Below are 17,429 nucleotides of genomic sequence, written 5' to 3'. Positions count from 1 at the left end.
TTTGCTGGGGGACTATTTTTGGTGCTATCAACTACTTTCCTGAGATCAAATGTTTACAGCCAGCTCAAGTTGTTTGAGGAAAAAAGTCAGCTGGCCCGGTGCATCATGATGAAATATGTTGCCCAGAGCAACGGCATGGCTCTGATGAGTTTATTTTTTTAATGCAATGGAGTTCTATGGCTGCTGGGCACTGGCTACATGGATGAGATTTGCTGGCAAAAGAAAATCATGCTGATTGTTATTTCATAGGATTTGTTGACTATAGGCAATGCATTTAAAAAAAAAAAAACTTATCCTTTAATACCATTTTGACAGATGCCATTTCCACCTTTCCTCTCGAAAAGTAGAGTTTTGCAGAAATCCCTGAAAATGATGCGTATGTAAGGTTGAGTTACGTTCAGAGGCAGTGATGAATACAGGGATATTGTTGAGTAATAAAGTCAAGTACAACAGATAAGAACAAACTTCTTTTATTTTGTAAAAGTTTCAAACAAAACAAGGTTCAACATCCCAATTTGAGTATTGGACTTTTAGTAGTCATGCTCCCAGTATTTTAGAAACTCTGCGTGGTCCTCCATGGGATCCAAGGATTTGAAGTCTGGTTCAACCTCCACATATCCATTCTCGCTGTTATAGTCAATCTCCCAAGAGTGACTTGAGATAATGTTCCTGGAAGCTAAGAAAGAATCCCATATGACATTTTTTAAAATGCACTCAGTCCAATCATCTGTGAACAAGTAGCTGTCCTGAATTATGCAGTTGAAGTGTCGCTCAAAATGAACCATCTGCCATTTTAATATAAAAAAAAAAAAAAGCCTAAATATTTCCAAACCGTTTCGGAATGTACATCAGGATTGCTTACTGTTCATGTTTCTGAAATGCAATTTTGACACTTCAAGAGTTAAGTAGAGCTGCATCAGGGGATCATTGCTGTCAAGCTGTTGTATAAATACTGACACTAGGGGTGCATCCCAAGTCTCTTATTGCATCCATGTTTCCCTCACTTGCGTCTTTTCCTTGCGTCTTAGTCCCTCCCACCGAGGATGCATGGAGAGACGCAAGGAAACCATGCGAGGAGAGACGAAACAAGGAAATTCGTTTTTAGAGAAATGAGACGTCCTTTCCTCTGAAGCGACGTCCGTTTCTGCATGACAAGACGGGTTGTGGATGAAATAAACGTAATTTAGGTTCCCCATGTTCTTGCATTAACGTTATATATCAAAAAGCATAAAATAACGGGCATTTACACTTGTACTGTTTCTCTGCCATCTTGTTCAAATTTGCCAGATGTAGGGGCGGAGAATTGACGTCATGGCGTTCAGCTGAAAGTCTTCCGGGACAGCTGCTCTCGTGTCTCCTCGCTCATAGCTCCTCAGAGATCCCTCCTCGGAGCAGAAATAAGAGCTTTGGGACGACCTTCAAAATGACGGACCAGAACGACTTCCGGTTCAAGCGAGGAAATATCAAATAAGAGACTTGGGATGCACCCTAGGTTTTATGGTGTGGCCATTTCCCCCCCCTCCTTTTTGTAATTGGTAAAACCTTTAGTTGTGCAACTTACCCTTTGGCTGTGCCGATGAGCAGGATGAGTCACAGCAGACGCACACCAAGTCGTAACCATACAGCTCCTTCCACCTAAACATCAAGGAGAACTTTAGTAGGTGCTGGATCAATGATAAAATTGGGGAGCATAGGAGTCAACTCACTTTTTGGTAGCTGAATCATAATTGCAGGCCTTGGAAGTCGCAGTTGGAGTACTTTGCCCCACAACAATCTCACAGTGCATGTAGAGTTGCTGGAAAATGAACATGTTGCATTCCAATAAACATCACATATTCCATGTTTATTGCGTGCAGTGAGTGGCTCTGACAGTACCTTTGGTGAAGCTGCACTTGAAATCATGTCCTTGAAAATGAAGGCACCTATGCGGAACGTCTGGGTCATCTTTGAGGCATCAGTGATGAACTTTGACTGGTCAGTCACCATGCCATCAACCATACAACTGCAATTATGAGAATATGCATGTTTACCTTTTTAAAGGAAAAAAAAAAGCCTAGTGAAAAGCACAAATCATGAGGCATAACTCATGTTTTACCCTTGGTTGTCAATGACTGTATATTTAGGTGATGAGTTGGGGTCTTGGGAGGCCGTCATGAAGCACTTGTTGACATACAGCCTTTGATTCCCAGACTTCTTGGTTGCAGAGTTGTCTGATAGCTTTGCAACAAACTGCATTGGCTGTCCCATGGTGTAGGTTTTGGACCCAGTGATTTCTTTCCCTGATGCTGAAACAATTAGGCAGTTTTGTCACTTTGATGAGTTCACATTAGATTAAAATGAGTGCATGTTTATAAGTGATTAGGGCACAAAATCAGTTGACAAACTGCAGAGATTTGATCCATGCCGCCAGCTTTCAGTAGTCTTTGAATATGAAGTTTATCACCAGATGTGGAAGAATTCCCAGAGGAAGCAGAAAATGGTGGATGTTAGCAAGCATGTGTAATATTAAGACATATATTCCACTTGGAGCTGAGATTTTAGTACATTTCAGATGTTGGCGTAATAAAACAAGCCCTGCCATGTGTGTAAACGCAAAAATGAAGCCGACGAGACAGTTGTCTCCAAAGACCTTTGTCCCATTTCCTCTCGTTGTCCCCTGAAGGCTGAAGTAGGCCTGAGGTACCTACCACTTGTTTACCTTAATGATAGTACACAAGGCAACTTGTGTTAGCCACTCTCATGGACTGCCAACTCCCTGACAACTAGGACATGCATCATGTGAGAAATTTTAACAAAGATACTAGTTTTAAGTAATCAATTTTGATAACCTCAGTATGCATCTGCTCTTTGCCCCGTTTTAGTTTATAATTTACACCATGTTTAAATTCCCGACTTGAATATTGGCCAGTATTGATGTCATTTACTCCTCCATATTTAGCTTTTGGTCAGCAGTGCATTTCTAATCATTTAGTAGAAATCTTTGTGGCATTTTCACTTTAAACACTGCCCAAGACAGCTGCCCCCGCCTGCCATCATCACTACACTAGTCAGTTCCTTTGCAAGTCAAATATCAACGGTGCTAGAATGCTTTGGGAATTCCAACACCATGTAGTACACCATCTTATGCTGACAATATTGTCAACAGCTTCCAATGGTTAATAAGAAGCCTAGAGCATGTGTGCAGGGCTTAATTTACAATTAAACGCAACATACCATCTTGAGGGGTGAGAGTTGCACCAGTTTTTGATTTGAGGACTCTGGAAACCGTGCCTCCCTCTATCTTGGGATAGAAGCCAACCTTATAGGCGTGATGGAACCTGCAACAGTCAAAGTCAAGTTAAAACCGAGCCAGTGATGCTATTCAGAAACCAGCTGTTGACAAGACTATACTCACTTTAGAGGTATTATAATACAGACTTAAATGTTGTGTCCACATCTACAACCATCCATTAATAAAAAAAGATTTTCAGTATGAAATGTCATACTAGCTGACAGGATAATCAATTAAGGGGCTTAACATCCAATTTCCTGACTGATCTACAAGATAGCAAATATGATGGCATTGAAACCAATTCTAAACTGAGAATTAATGCACAAGCTGTATTGCATTGACTAACTCAGCAAGTTGTTTGCTGCCCACAGCTACTTTGGACCAAGTTGACTTGCACAGAAGAAACTTAATAGATGATTCTTACCTGTGAAAGTTGCACTGCACAGGAATATCGAATGGCATCTCCCTCACAACTTGACTGGTAGGGTCTAGCTCATAGTGGAGCACATTGGAGATGGCCATCTGGTCTTGGTTACTCTGGAACATAATAAAGCCATCAAGCATCACCATGTGATTCCAGGATATGCTACCATTAAGAACCGGATCCCAGCAAAAAGCCAAAGACTGCTACCTCAATAAGCCTCACCAGGAATTTGTACTCAACAAAAAAACAATTTACAGGGGAAAGATTTTCAACACCTACTTTGGTCTAATATTGTGGACATGATTAAGTGTAATGGCTTTACCAACCTCAGTCTTGAATCCACAGTCAGTTTTCAGCAGGTAGAGAAGGTAGTAGTGGTCTGTTGTAGCTTGATTGACAGGACAGGTGCCCAATTTCAAAAATTTGTATGCCGCAGTACTGTTAAAGTACTCTCTCCTGATTCTCACATACATTCTGTCGACATGGCACAGAACTTCGATCAGGTTCACCCGGGTTGATGCGGTGGTTGAAGGGGCAGCAGTCATGAGCAGCATTTTCTTGACTGAATCCGGCAGTGGTCTGGCACCTTTTTCTGGCTTGAAGAGCTCCTTCTGGTCCTTCGAGGCTGGGATGCGCAGGTACTCAGGAACCTTCCTGGCTTCAGGTTGAGTACTTGACCCACTCCTCCAGAATTTGGCCCTGGGTGCAAAACCTTGTGTTCTTTCATCAGCTATTATTTTTTCCATTGCCTCCCATTCCGGCTCAGGACCACGCATAAATGGGCCATATCCAGGTAAACTTCTAAATGGATAACTATAAGCAGAGCAACACAGCAGCAACAAGAGTCCAGCAAGCAACAGCCCCATTGTTAGTTGCTCCAGCAGCCTACGGCCCACTAAAATTTACACTTGCCTTAACAAGTGTAGTGTCGTGGTGTCGTTTCCCCTGGGTTTTATATTGTGCATTAAGCGCTAATTGTCACAGCTGTTGCAAATGCTAATCAAAAACAACCAATGAGAAGTAACCAATGATAATCACGCTTGCGATCTAATAAACTGAAATATACCGTCCTGTCTGTCACACACCAGTCGGTTTGTAGAGCATGTCATATAGCCTAAATCACTCCTGGTTAATGTGTATAAAATTAAATAACTGACTCAATTTACTCAAAGCACGGGTAGAGCTTCTATTTATCACCAGTCCACACTCCAGATCAGTGGGTGGCGGCAATGCACCCGTAACTTGTTTGACAACCGCCTTTAATAAAACTAAAGAAGAAAAAGAATCTGCTTTGCTGTTCCGCCTTTATCATAACCGGATGTTGCGTACCTCATGATGTCAAAACTAGGAAGCTCCAACACAGTCGATTTGACTAGACGCTGTGCTCTTTAGTTGACTACTTAGCGTGAGGATTTTTCTTTAAAAAGAGAGATAATACATTGTAATTGCATTGGTAACATTAGAGTACCATTTTGTTTCGGACTACTACGCCTCGTCTCTACTTTGCAGCCCCTGTTGGCGGTATAATGCATTACTATCGTTTATGTTAGCTGGCTAGCTAACAAGCCAGCTAACGTTGTTTTGATTATTTACGTTAACATTCATCGATGCTTTCCAGACTAAGTTGTCCACGGCTAATGCAGTGAAGGGTACTTTGCTCGCTAAAGTCCAGTCGACTCAAAAATAAGTGTGTTAGTTATAAGCTGTAAAACAAAGGGTATCGTGCGTTTAAACCTTGGACAGTGTACATCAGCTAGCCAGCTAACGTTGACCGTAGTTGTCTGGCTGCTACTACTTGGGACTGCCTGGTTTGTCCCTTACCCCGAACAGTCGACGTCTGACGAGCTCAAAGCTCTGTGTGAATCGGAGCCAATGCGTGGGATGATGGGGACCCAGGGTAGCCCTGTCAAGAGTTACGATTATCTGCTTAAATTCCTTTTGGTCGGAGACAGTGATGTCGGCAAGGGTGAAATCCTGGACAGCTTGCAAGACGGATCAGTAGAGTCTCCCTACGCATACAGCAGCGGTGAGTAGTTCTGGGCTTTGTTCAGTTTGTTTACAAATTATAAACAACAGAATGAATTTTTGAAGAGCCTTGGCATGATTTTGTTGAACTAACCCGGATTGTGTAAATTATCAGGGATTGATTACAAAACCACCACAATACTGCTGGATGGGAGAAGAGTGAAATTAGAGTTGTGGTAAGTATAAAGTAGGCTTGTCAAGTCAATAATGGTTGCATTATGAACAAATCTATGTGCTGATATATTTATGTGTGTCCTCAACAGGGACACCTCAGGGCAAGGCAGATTCTGCACCATCTTCAGGTCTTACTCTCGTGGGGCACAGGTAAGGACTTGTTGAATGACCGTTGTGTTTTCTTTCCCCATTATCAATTAATACTGTGAATATATCATTACTTGTTCACCTCTTTATCCCAAAGGGCATCCTGCTTGTGTATGACATCACTAATGGCTGGTCGTTTGACGGCATTGACCGCTGGATCCGGGAAATCGATGAGGTAATCCACTCCAACCCATTTCTGATTGACTTACAAATGTAGGATGCTAATTCAACAGGCAACAATTTAGGGAAGGGGTGGGGGGGTTATCCTCTGTCTGGTCTGTATCCTTCCTGCCCAGAGAAAGGTCTTTGTCCATTTCCTGCTCTGCAAGAATGTGTGCATGTGAGAGCATGAGAGTGAGAGATGGAGATAATACATAGCAACCCAGAGGAAAAATTTTTGGAGGTACTTAGAATTTGGTAGCAATACCCAAAAAATACCTTTCTCTGTTTCCATCAGCATGCTCCAGGTGTGCCCAGGATCCTGGTGGGCAACCGGCTTCACCTGGCTTTCAAACGGCAGGTGCCAACAGAGCAGGCAAGGGCTTATGCAGAAAAGAACAGCATGACTTTCTTTGAGGTCAGTCCGTTGTGCAACTTCAACGTCATTGAGTCCTTCACAGAACTTTCGCGCATCGTGCTGATGAGGCATGGGATGGAGAAATTCTGGAGGCCCAACAGAGGTGAGGAGGCTAATATTATTTGCCTACCAATTCTCTCAGGAGTGCTCGTTTCAATCTGTTATTGTCAAGTCAAGTTTATTTATATGGCCTTTATTCACAGTTCCAGTTCCAAAGGTCTTCACAGTGCCCACATTATGCAACAGTATAGGCACAGTACAGGCACTCGGTATAGTGCAAACCTTCGCCAACACTGAACAATTCTCCAACTTGAAAAAGTTGCAGCCTCTGCAACAGCTTGTTTATCACTCCTCTTCTGGGTTTGATTTTCGGAGAAAATGGCAAGTGAATGCAATGCTGTTTAGCAGCCAACTTGGAAGTCCCGGTTGTCGGACCTTCTCACCAGCATATAAAAACAGCATAATAGTTATGGCTAAAAATGCTGATTGTCTAATGGTGGAAAACCCAGATATGGATCATCACCAAAATCTAATCAACTGATCCTTGTGTCAAATTTCATCCAAATCAGTTTGTTACTTGCTAACAAACAAACAGACAGGAGCGAAAACACAGCCTCCTTCCAACTTTGCTGGTGGAGGTAATGAAAACAATACCCCCAAACCTTAGACCCTAATTGAGAGCAAGGAAAAAATCCCATGAAAAAAAGATTAAATATTGATAACAAAATGGAACATAAACAAAATTCACAGATTAAGAACACATGAGTTAAAATCTGGATCTGGTGCGTGACATCAGTGCCAACTTGGCCACCAGATTATACTCTTGTGATGAACATAATGAAAAGATGTGTTGAAAGGTATTGTAGTTGTCCCACACCTGCAGTTCAATTTCAAAGTGTATTTGGCATCACATCCAGTCATGTATCAATAAAATATCCTGTTTCTTATTCTATCTTGTTCTAGTCTTTAGCCTCCAAGACCTGTGCTGCCGTTCGATTGTCTCCTGCACACCGGTGCACCTCATTGACAAACTGCCTCTCCCTGTGGCCATCAAGTCCCATCTCAAGTCCTTCTCCATGGCCAACGGCATGAATGCAGTCATGATGCATGGACGCTCCTACTCGGTGGCCACCAGCGCAGCCTCCGGTGGCGCTAGTGGTAGCAGCAGTAAAGGAAATAGCCTCAAGCGTTCAAAGTCCTTCAGGCCTCCACAGAGCCCCCCAAAGAACTCATCATCCTCCTCCAAAGGGAACTGTAAGATATCATAGTGACAGGAGTGGACAATGGGTTGCCTCCACGGGGCTGCTATTAATTTCTTTGCTGCTCCCAGAGGTCACCAGGCCAGAGAAGAGCATGGAGAGCTACCCGCAATCTTCATCAGAAACGGATACAGCTGCGAGTTTACATTGACCTTTGGGAACAGACCTGGATGGCTGAACTGGGTTCTGCTCTCTTTGAGCTTGCTGGTGCCATCTTGTGGATGTCCGTTTGCGCATATCCTCGCACCCACAGCAGCTCACTGTGATCAAGTAAAACAAGAAGTCCTTGGGACCAACAGATGTGGATCAAGGTTTATCACTCACCTGTTAACACTACAAATGAGTGGAGTGGAGCAATGTTAGTTAGCTTTTCTGAAAAGGATTGTTTATTGATATTTAAAGTTGGGACTTGCAATTGTAAATATATGCTAGTTGTTATGGCCTCTGTTCAGTGATTGTTCTTCAAGGAGCTCTTTGTGCTTGTTGTCTTGAATGTTTTGGGAGACCTGCTTTGTTTCAGATTGTATTTGTGTCTCTTATACCCTTTATTCTTACAAATTCTTGAGTTACTGGTCTTCAAAATTCCCTTGGCAACATCAAGGGTGCTGGGCTATTAAAAGAGTTTATTTAAAACTCAGATTAAGCGGGTTTTAAATAAAACTCCTGTAAATTGGATGTGACAAACGTGCTGACTCCAGCCAAGTTGATTGGAAGAGTTGCTGTGATGCCCCTAGATTTTAGCCCAAACGTTTGCAGTTAATTTACCCTCCATCTCCATCCATCATTGGTTCGTACATCTGCTCACTTGTTGTTGAGTACGTCCAAAGTATTGTTTACACCACACCAGAGGGTAGGTTGTCTATTCCTCTAATTCTCTGAGTGGCATCATTGCTTTAACTGATTTCATCTAACAACAGCACGATCAATCTGTTTTTCCAAATCTTCCATTAATTAATGCTTGGAGTGATTTGGAGGCACTGAGTGCTCATGGGGAAACCATGTGCAAATTCAAGACTGTTTGCTCAGCCATGGCCTTTTGTCCTGAAAAGTTCTGCAATCATGTCTTGGTTCTCAAGAGAAATTTGTTAGCTTGGTGTAATACACATCTTGAACTCTGGTAAACTTCCAAGCAACCTTAAAGCTTACAGAAAGGTGGTGACAGGAACATTTTTAATATATATATTTTTTACAACTTTTATGTATAGGCTACCTATTTGTTTATGAATGTAAAACAATATTCATCTGTTCCTTTTTTGTGGTCATGCGTGGTAATGTGAGAGACAGTTTATTAGAATCAGAGGTGGAAAATACAATTACTCTACTGTATAGATTTCTAGAGTAACTCTTCTGAGTATTTGAAAGTCTAGTTTAACTTAAGGTCATTCTTAAGCAATTTCTCCAACTTTCACAAATTTCATTTAATAGGAGTGACTACAATGAGCGTTTACATTGGAAGCTTTATTCTGAACATAACAGATACTGGTAGATTTATTCTGAACATAACTGATACTGTAGCTTTGTTTCTATCAGCTAAAACAATCCATATAACCTTGGGCTCATAATGATCAAATTATTTGAAAGGACCAGCCCAAAACAGGTGAACTGTTATTTTTGCGTTGAAGATTTTAGAAAGGGCACAAAATCTTTCTGTTTTTACTCAAAAGTAACTTGAGACTTATTTTATTTTCCTATGGAGTCATTCTTTTAATGGTGGAATAATCTATACAAATACTTTTACTCTGAGATCATGTAGTCCTACTCTTAAATTCTCACTCTTCTTTCCACCTCTGATTAAAATGTGCTGTATTTCCACTTAAACATTCCCAATGTCATGGCTATGTATGTGAAACGATAGAGAGGTAAAAATAGGTGCATGTTTCCTATTGGCGTGCCTGTTTATGTGGTGTGTTGAAGAAACAAGTACAATAGACTAACAGAACTCACTCAGAGTTAACATTTAAGGCACTATCTGTATACGTTTGACGATGATGGCTGATTGTTATCAGAGCCATGTATCTAAAGATTTAGATACGGGATTGATTGTAATTTTGTCTCCATATTAAGTGGCATTGAAAACAGTGTCACCCATCAAAATAAAGGGTAAAAGCACAAGATTGCGTTGCGTTTTCATCAGTGTGAATTGTGGGAATTTTTTTTTTGCTCCCTTTGTCCATCTCGGGGTTGTCGGTATCATGCTCAAGTGCAATAAAACCGTGGGGGTGCTGAATTGATTAGCTGCTCTCGTGTTATTGGCCAGTCGTGGATAACCGGGACATCACTGCGGCGCTTGAATGCCGTGCGGTCAAAAGTCATTCAAAGGTTGAGGGGTCACTTTCAATGAAAAGAAGAGGGGAGTTGCTTCTCATAGCCTCGGAGCCGCGCTGGGACAAAGATGAGTCGCACACTATTGAAAATGTGGCGCTTTACGTCTTCCCACCTGACCGTGGCATCTCTGAGCTTTGTGTGAATGAGGGATGGCGGTAAATTGACCGACGTCTAGACAAGAAGAACGTAAACAACACGTTTTGCGATTGATTCTCACACATGATGCGCCACACCCCATGTTTAGTTGTCACCTATCCCACTTTATGCTCCAGACGTTTTTTTCTGCTTGTTTTATTCATAAAAACTAGTCTGGCTTAAAAGACGTAAAGTGGCCTTGCGTAAAACATTTGGGAACGCAGTGAATCGGGCATCTGGCATAGATGGAGTTGTAACTCCAACAAACAGCACAGCTCTCGGAGAGGATACCAGTTATTACCTCGTTTATGGACGACAGCTCTATAAATTCTGTCTGGACACATGAAACATTGGATTTCTCACCGGGATGTTTGGCTCCGTGCGCACGGTTGTTGGGACAGCTTGCCAACATGGCCCCACGTTTTCTTTGATGTTTTTACAATGTTTGTCCAGTTGCTTAGCGCATGGTGCTCCTTCATAAAAGTTTCAGACACTGGACGACCATGGGGGCGGTCAGAGGGGCTGCCCTTTCCACCTCCATTCACACCCTGAAAGACTGATGTTGCGTCTTTCTCTCTCATTGTGCAGTTTCGTTCGCTCATTTTGCTGTTGTGGGAAGTCGTCTTAAATACGATTTTGTCCTTTGTTTCTCTAGAGTTTTGTATTGGTGTTTTGAATAACAAGGCAAACAATTGGTGTATTTCTTCGCTCATTATTGGGATATTTTGTTATGTCAGTAAATGTCCAGCGCACAGGAATTCGTCTTTATCGTTGTGAATGTTTTATTAACTCTCTTCTCTGCGCGAAACAAATTGGCGCGTGTATCCAGAATGTTTACGCAAAAAACGGATGACCTTTGAATATCGAGAGTATTTCCAAACCTGAAGACCTGAAGGAGTTATGGAATTGGTCGGGGGCTGACTTACGCAAAAGAACAACAATGTATACAATTATACTAAAACACCGGGAGGATGGATGTAAAAGTGATACACATTGGCAAAATGCACTTAACTCAAATAAACCTTTTTTAGGATGGATTCGTGTACTCGTGTTTATGGTCTTGGTCTGCGCATTACCCGAAGTTTCTTTTAGTGCAAGTGTGCCAGGACCCAAAGTTAAACATCAAGGAGTTTGTCCTAACAAGCTGAATGCCAATCTCTGGGTTGATGCACAAAGCACCTGCGAGAGAGAATGCAACATCGACGAGGTGACTATATATATATCTTGATAATGCCATATAGTTTCAGAGAATGAGAGAATAGTATAGTAAAAAAAAAAATGTGCACTTATATTTTATTCTGTCCAGTATTGTTTGTAATTCTCCTATTATCACATTTAAATATAGCCTACATTTGCTTTTGTAAATCCTGTTTTCTACATTCTGTGCAGGACTGTGCTGACTTTGAGAAATGCTGCACCAATGTGTGTGGCCTAAACAGCTGTGTAGCTGCACGGTTCTCTGATGGGTCTCCCGCCCAGCCGGATGGGACGGGTGGAGGGAAGGGAGATGGAGCCCCCAACTCCACAGCTACCTGTCAAGGCTTTATCTGCAGCCAGCAGGGAGCAACCTGCGACATCTGGGAGGGCCAGCCCATCTGCAAGTGCCAGGACCGTTGTGAGAAAGATCCCAACTTCACCTGTGCCTCTGACGGCCTCACCTACTTCAACCGCTGCTACATGGATGCGGAGGCCTGCATCCGGGGGGTGACTCTGACTGTGGTCGCCTGCCGTTTCTACCTCGCCGGGCCCCATACCAGTCCGCTGCCTCAGGACACTACGGCTCACCCCACCCCCACATCTTCCCTCGAGAATCCCATGCCCCCCACACTGTTCTCCAATCCCAGCCACCAGTCCATTTATGTGGGAGGCACGGTCAGCTTCCACTGTGACGTTATTGGAGTCCCCAGACCCGACGTGACATGGGAGAAACAGACCGAGCGGCGTGAGCGACTAGTAATGAGGCCTGACCAGATGTATGGCAATGTGGTCATCACCAACATTGGACAGCTTGTTATTTACAATGCCCAAGTGTGGGATACTGGCATCTACACCTGCATCGCACGTAATGCTGCGGGGGGTCTTCGTGCCGACTACCCTCTGTCTGTCATCCGGCGGGCAGAGGATGATTTTTCAGAAGATCCTGAGATGCCCATGGGGCGGCCATTCTCACCAGCAGACTGCCTGGCCGAAGTAGACCAGAGGGAGTGCAGCGGAGAGCGACATGTGGACTGGCATTACGACAGCAAACTGGGGACCTGCATGGCCTTCAGTAACGGTGGATGCGAGGACAGCCGCAACCGGTTTGAGACCTACGAGGAGTGTCGGGCGTCCTGCCAACGTGAGGGGATGGGCATCTGCTCCCTGCCTGCCGTTCAGGGTCCCTGCAAGGTTTGGGAGGCCCGCTGGGCTTGGAATTCCCTCATGAAACAGTGCCAAGCCTTTGCCTATGGTGGCTGCCATGGGAATCTCAATAGCTTCCGCACCAAAAAGGAGTGTGAGGCAAACTGCCCGCAGCCCAAAAGCAAGCCCTGTAAGACCTGTAGGGTGAAGGGGAAAATGGTGCCCAGCTTATGTCGGAGTGACTTTGCCATTGTGGGGCGGCTGACGGAGCTGATTGAGGACCTGGACTCTGGGATTGCTCGCTTTAGTCTGGAGGAGATCCTCAGAGATGAAAAGATGGGCTTGACTTTCTTCAATACCAGGCACATGGAGGTGACCCTTGCAAAGATAGACTGGAGCTGTCCCTGTCCCAACATCACCATGGAGGAGAGCCCCTTGCTGGTGATGGGCATAGTGCAGGACGGCATGGCCATCATCCAACCAGACAGCTATGTCAGACCCATCACTGACCGAAGACTCAAGAAGATCCGTGAGGTTCTGGACAAAAAGACCTGCGAGATGCTGCAGCGCTTCCAGGACTAGGGGTCTTTTCCCACAGAGCTGTATGATAATAAATGGGCCTGTGGTTTCCTGTACTTTTAGCACTGAAGACAAGCGTGTGAATTCCAGCAATCTGGACAGCCAATATTTAATAATGGCACGTTTTTTAAGTTATGGGAGAATTTTTTGTATTTACAGTCTATAACTGTACGCCACAGGTTGCACCACATTCCAGATTAGTTAAGTGATGCCGTTACTATCAATGCCGTAATGCTCTTTGTCATAATTATTGTAAAAATAGATATTTCTCCTTTTGATGTGTATACTGTATCTTAGTATCCTGAAGTAAGAAAAACTAGCTAGAATAGTAGCCATTGCAAAATGGCTTATGAGGCTAAAGGAATAGACACCTATATCACTTGTAGAAGGTGTTTTTCTGTATTAAAGTATCAAGTGTATTGTTTATTGAGCTCATTCTATTATGTATGCTTTTCAGATCTAATGTACAGTATGTTCTCTCAAATTTCTCCCTCTGCAAAGGACTCATCTTAAATTAGTTTTATTGATGGTTTCTACAAATTGAATGAAGAAATAAAAAGAAAAAATTGGTGGCTGTATTCAGACAAATATGCAAGCAACATGAAGCCGAGAGCCATGTTCATTTTACTCAGGTGCGCAATAGAGAGCAATATACTGTATTTTAGCTTAAACTAAGTATAACATTCGTCATCAAATGATTTCTTCAATAGTATGCATTAGTACACAGTGAAATATAATTATTTGCAATTATGAGAGATTTGGCAATGTGTATGAACTCAAAGTCTCAGGTGAGGTGCTTCGCCATCCTGTTCCAATACTGGTGATGAGATGACAGGTGAGTGTTGCTGGAGCAGTTTCCTTGTCAGCATCCAGAAAAGGAATAAGAGGATACTTCACACCAAACTCTCCTTCCTGAACAGAAGGCACTTGTTGTTAGCTGGCATATCCACCTAGAAAAGAAAAAAACAACATTTCAATATATTTATTATAGTAAACCAATAATTCCATAATTGCATTGCTTGAAATCTCATCTTTTTTATATATCAAAGACAGAAAATATGTTGGATGCTTAAGTGGGCTAGCAACTTACTACTTTCTCCAGGAACAAACCACTCCTCTGTGCTATTGAGCTGAGAAGGGAGATGTCCCTGAGACCCCACTCTGGGTTCCTGTAAGACAAGCAATAGCTCTTAATAATAATAATAATAATAATAATAATAAACTTTATTTCTACAGCTCTTTTCAAAAAACAGAGTTTACAAAGTGCTTTACAGAGAAAAAAGCAAAATGGACAGAAAGACAAACGTAGAATCAGTTAAAAGCCAAACCCTAAAAATGTGTTTTGAGATGTGATTTAAAAATAGAAACAATAGTCTCTTCTATCTCTTAATAAGACCCAGACACACATCAGCTATGTATCTTTTATTGTGTGGTTGACAAAACCCATGGGAACCTTCTTTCTTTGTATGGACTGTGAACCTTGGAATTTGATTCTATGCACCATGAAGGAGAACATGGTGTCTGTAATACTCTTACACAGGCAATAATTGCTGTGTCTGGGTGATTTGATGAGGAATTAGGATCTTGTGCTGTGTCTGGGTGATTTGATGAGGAATTAGGATCTTGTGAGCAAAATATGCATTTGGGAAGAAAGAGCTATGACCACTTTATTCCTTTCAAAGATGATCAGTTCCTTCATAACTGAGAAAAAAAGAACCTTAATTGAATTCTTTGAAACATCCAAGATTCATACAACATGGGTCACTGTACCTCTGCCTTAGGCTGTGGTCAAAGTCAACGTTGCTTTGTGGGGTGATCTGACCATTCATGGCGTAGGGCTGGGGGTAGTAACATAAGACAGTATGTAGCATACATTCTCAATAAGACAAGCAACACATTACACAAACTCACAAAACATAAATGTGATTGCTATACACAGTATTCATGTTTATGTTTGGTAATAGTGTGTCAGGATTTCTGTAATAGCATGCTGATAACATGGATTGCATGGTTTTTTGACTCACCCCATATGTCAACAGAACTCCTTGTGGCTTCAGTATTGCTCCAGCCCCTTTGAATAAACCCTAGAAGAAAAAAAGCAATGCCTTTGGGCAATGGCATGCACAGGGTGGGGGTGAGTGGCAGGGGGGTGACTGCTCCTGCCCAAAGACAGAAATTCTGAAGGGGCATTGCTAACACGAATTACTTGAGGAGCTATAGGCTAGAAGGGGCTAATAACCATCTGAAGGGTATTTATAACACAATATTTCCACTATATGGAAGCTATTCCACCCCAGCAACCCCCCACGGCAATCTACATCATTAAATGCATGTAATTGATGATAATGATTTTTTTCAGATTGCATGTATTGAGTACTACATTTGTAGGATAGCAGCCAATAATTTCTGTACTCAGAAGAGGCACAGCAAACTAATTTGCTGTGATTGGGTGTGTATGCGCAAACCAATGCTGGCATAGATATAGCAGCACATGCCTTACCTCTCGGAATGGTCAGCAGTGAGCATTCAAGGGCATGTGATTGTTGCATGTGAGTGTTTTCATCCTCTTGATAAAATAAGACCTTTGCCTCCTTCTCTAATTCAATGTGTACACAAAAAAGTCTACCTCTTTGCATGAAAAACTGTTAAAATCATGAGATGCCATTCTGCATTGAGAAGAAACTATAAAGGCAGGCCCATAAACACAATTTTAATTGTGGGCCTACATTTATTTGTCTTATCTAAGTTAACTATTAACTATACTTTTTCCCTAAATATAGGCCATATTTTTTTTATATTTAGCATGCCAAACTATCACTACAGGGATTTTCAAAACTATATATTTTGAGCAGCCTGGTGCACTTTCACCTTGAATTCTTAAGAGTTGTGCCTTGCCTCTTATTGACAGAATACAGCAACTTATGGATGTGTGTTGGATACCAACACTATCAATTTTGTATAAACCGGGTGATATAATCCAGGCATATTAATACTGAATGAGGGCTTGAAAGGACATGTATATGCCACTGCACAAAACTCAGTAGAAATTACTTTTTAAAACCAGATATTAAATAATGTCTTGCCCCCTGACCCTCCTAACATTTCTGGGGAAGTGCCCTTTTAGATATTTTCACCCTTATCAGAGTCTGTACATGTCACTGTCTTTGGGCATGATGTGAAGACCACTTACAACCACTTTGTTTGCATATGTGCATCTAGGAATTAACTTGACTCTTCCTTTGGTCCTACCTCTGTACACGCCATTGGAGAAATGTGCATCATGTTAATGTTGACTACCAGGTCGAGGCTCTCTGGCGGGATCCCTCCCCAGTGCTCATAGGGCAGAGAGGCGTCCAGGTGGATGGCAGGCTTCACATTGTTCAGGTGGTAGTGGGATCTGTACGCTTCTATACTGAGAATGGGAACAAAAGAGATCATTCTCAATGCAGGTACCCTCCAACAAAAAATGAGCCAACTCACTAAGCCTGTCATGCATCATCATTATGTGTAGATGTGATGCTTGGGGTAATGCATGCCTCGGCTCGTGCATGCTTCAATTGCTAAAAACTGTATCTAACCGGGTTATAATACCTAAATTAGTTGGGTTTAAATCATGGTAGGCCCACATGCTATTTTATCTAGCCTAGCCTACCTATTCTCCTGTCTCTCTCCTCACTTCATCACTTATTCTAGGCCTACAATGTTTGAGGCCATACAATCCTTATGTAATCAAGTTCGATATTCATCAATACGCAGATACCTTTATTTATAACCTGCACTGGGATTCTCAATAGGCTACTAACTGTTAAAGCCTCTCTGTTTACCTGATCAGAGACTGGCGGTCATATTCTGACGGCTGCCACGATATATTCCGCAAGGACTGTGCGAAGTGTGTGACATGCTGGCCGGTGCCGGAGGATATCTCCAGAGCCTGCAGCGGTCTCCCGGTGTGCACGGAGTCCCGCAGCACCGCCAGGATGGGATCCTTGTTCCTCTCTGCAGCGGCGGCATTCAGCATCTTGCCAAACCCCGGGTAGAACTGCCGCGTAATGCGTAGTAACTTATGAACCCACTCCAGCTGCAGTGATGAAGTACCTCGAGATACAGCAACTCAAAACCTCACCCAAACGCTCTGTGTACGACTGTGACTATGGTCCACTTCCGCGTTGTATC

The 17,429-nt window shown here is 42.7% G+C and overlaps 4 protein-coding genes across 6 annotated transcripts; 2 read left to right on the top strand and 2 right to left on the bottom strand.

Annotated features, from left to right (window-relative positions):
- Positions 1–530: 530 nt before the first annotated feature.
- On the bottom strand, positions 531–4,561 carry zp3c (zona pellucida glycoprotein 3c). Its single transcript, XM_071543888.1, has 8 exons — positions 4,022–4,561; positions 3,696–3,808; positions 3,214–3,317; positions 2,096–2,285; positions 1,876–2,002; positions 1,707–1,795; positions 1,562–1,635; positions 531–676 (listed from the first exon to the last, which is right to left on the bottom strand). Exons 1-8 carry the CDS (start codon positions 4,559–4,561, stop codon positions 531–533), a joined length of 1,383 nt encoding a protein of 460 aa, XP_071399989.1.
- Positions 4,562–5,067: 506 nt separating this feature from the next.
- LOC139664900 (ras-related protein Rab-40C-like) lies at positions 5,068–9,979 on the top strand. 2 transcript variants are annotated; one of them, XM_071543891.1, is made up of 6 exons: positions 5,068–5,721; positions 5,836–5,896; positions 5,984–6,044; positions 6,139–6,214; positions 6,554–6,721; positions 7,582–9,979. In XM_071543891.1, the coding sequence occupies exons 1-6, from the start codon at positions 5,568–5,570 to the stop codon at positions 7,884–7,886; spliced, it is 825 nt and encodes a 274-aa protein (XP_071399992.1). In that variant the 5' UTR covers positions 5,068–5,567; the 3' UTR covers positions 7,887–9,979. The 2 variants fall into 2 exon arrangements, with proteins under 2 accessions (XP_071399992.1, XP_071399991.1); XM_071543890.1 differs by having other exon boundaries at positions 6,139–6,216; positions 6,499–6,721.
- A 1,412-nt stretch (positions 9,980–11,391) lies between these two features.
- wfikkn1 (WAP, follistatin/kazal, immunoglobulin, kunitz and netrin domain containing 1) lies at positions 11,392–13,259 on the top strand. The gene is made up of 2 exons (XM_071543904.1): positions 11,392–11,544; positions 11,727–13,259. The coding sequence occupies exons 1-2, from the start codon at positions 11,392–11,394 to the stop codon at positions 13,257–13,259; spliced, it is 1,686 nt and encodes a 561-aa protein (XP_071400005.1).
- Positions 13,260–13,760: 501 nt separating this feature from the next.
- mettl26 (methyltransferase like 26) lies at positions 13,761–17,398 on the bottom strand. Of its 2 annotated transcripts, XM_071543899.1 has the most exons (6): positions 17,081–17,398; positions 16,506–16,668; positions 15,281–15,340; positions 15,027–15,094; positions 14,347–14,425; positions 13,761–14,206 (listed from the first exon to the last, which is right to left on the bottom strand). In XM_071543899.1, the coding sequence occupies exons 1-6, from the start codon at positions 17,272–17,274 to the stop codon at positions 14,150–14,152; spliced, it is 621 nt and encodes a 206-aa protein (XP_071400000.1). In that variant the 5' UTR covers positions 17,275–17,398; the 3' UTR covers positions 13,761–14,149. The 2 variants fall into 2 exon arrangements, with proteins under 2 accessions (XP_071400000.1, XP_071400001.1); XM_071543900.1 differs by lacking the exons at positions 15,027–15,094; positions 15,281–15,340; positions 16,506–16,668.
- Positions 17,399–17,429: the final 31 nt, after the last annotated feature.

This window comes from Centroberyx affinis, unplaced genomic scaffold (assembly GCF_046629955.1).
Source record: "Centroberyx affinis isolate AG114_WGS23_722 - 3 ecotype Tasmania unplaced genomic scaffold, CSIRO-AGI_Caff_v1 ptg004399l_1, whole genome shotgun sequence".
Taxonomy (NCBI): Eukaryota; Metazoa; Chordata; class Actinopteri; order Beryciformes; family Berycidae; genus Centroberyx; species Centroberyx affinis.
The sequence above is the reverse complement of the archived record's forward strand: the minus strand, read 5'-3'. Positions and strand labels throughout refer to the sequence as shown.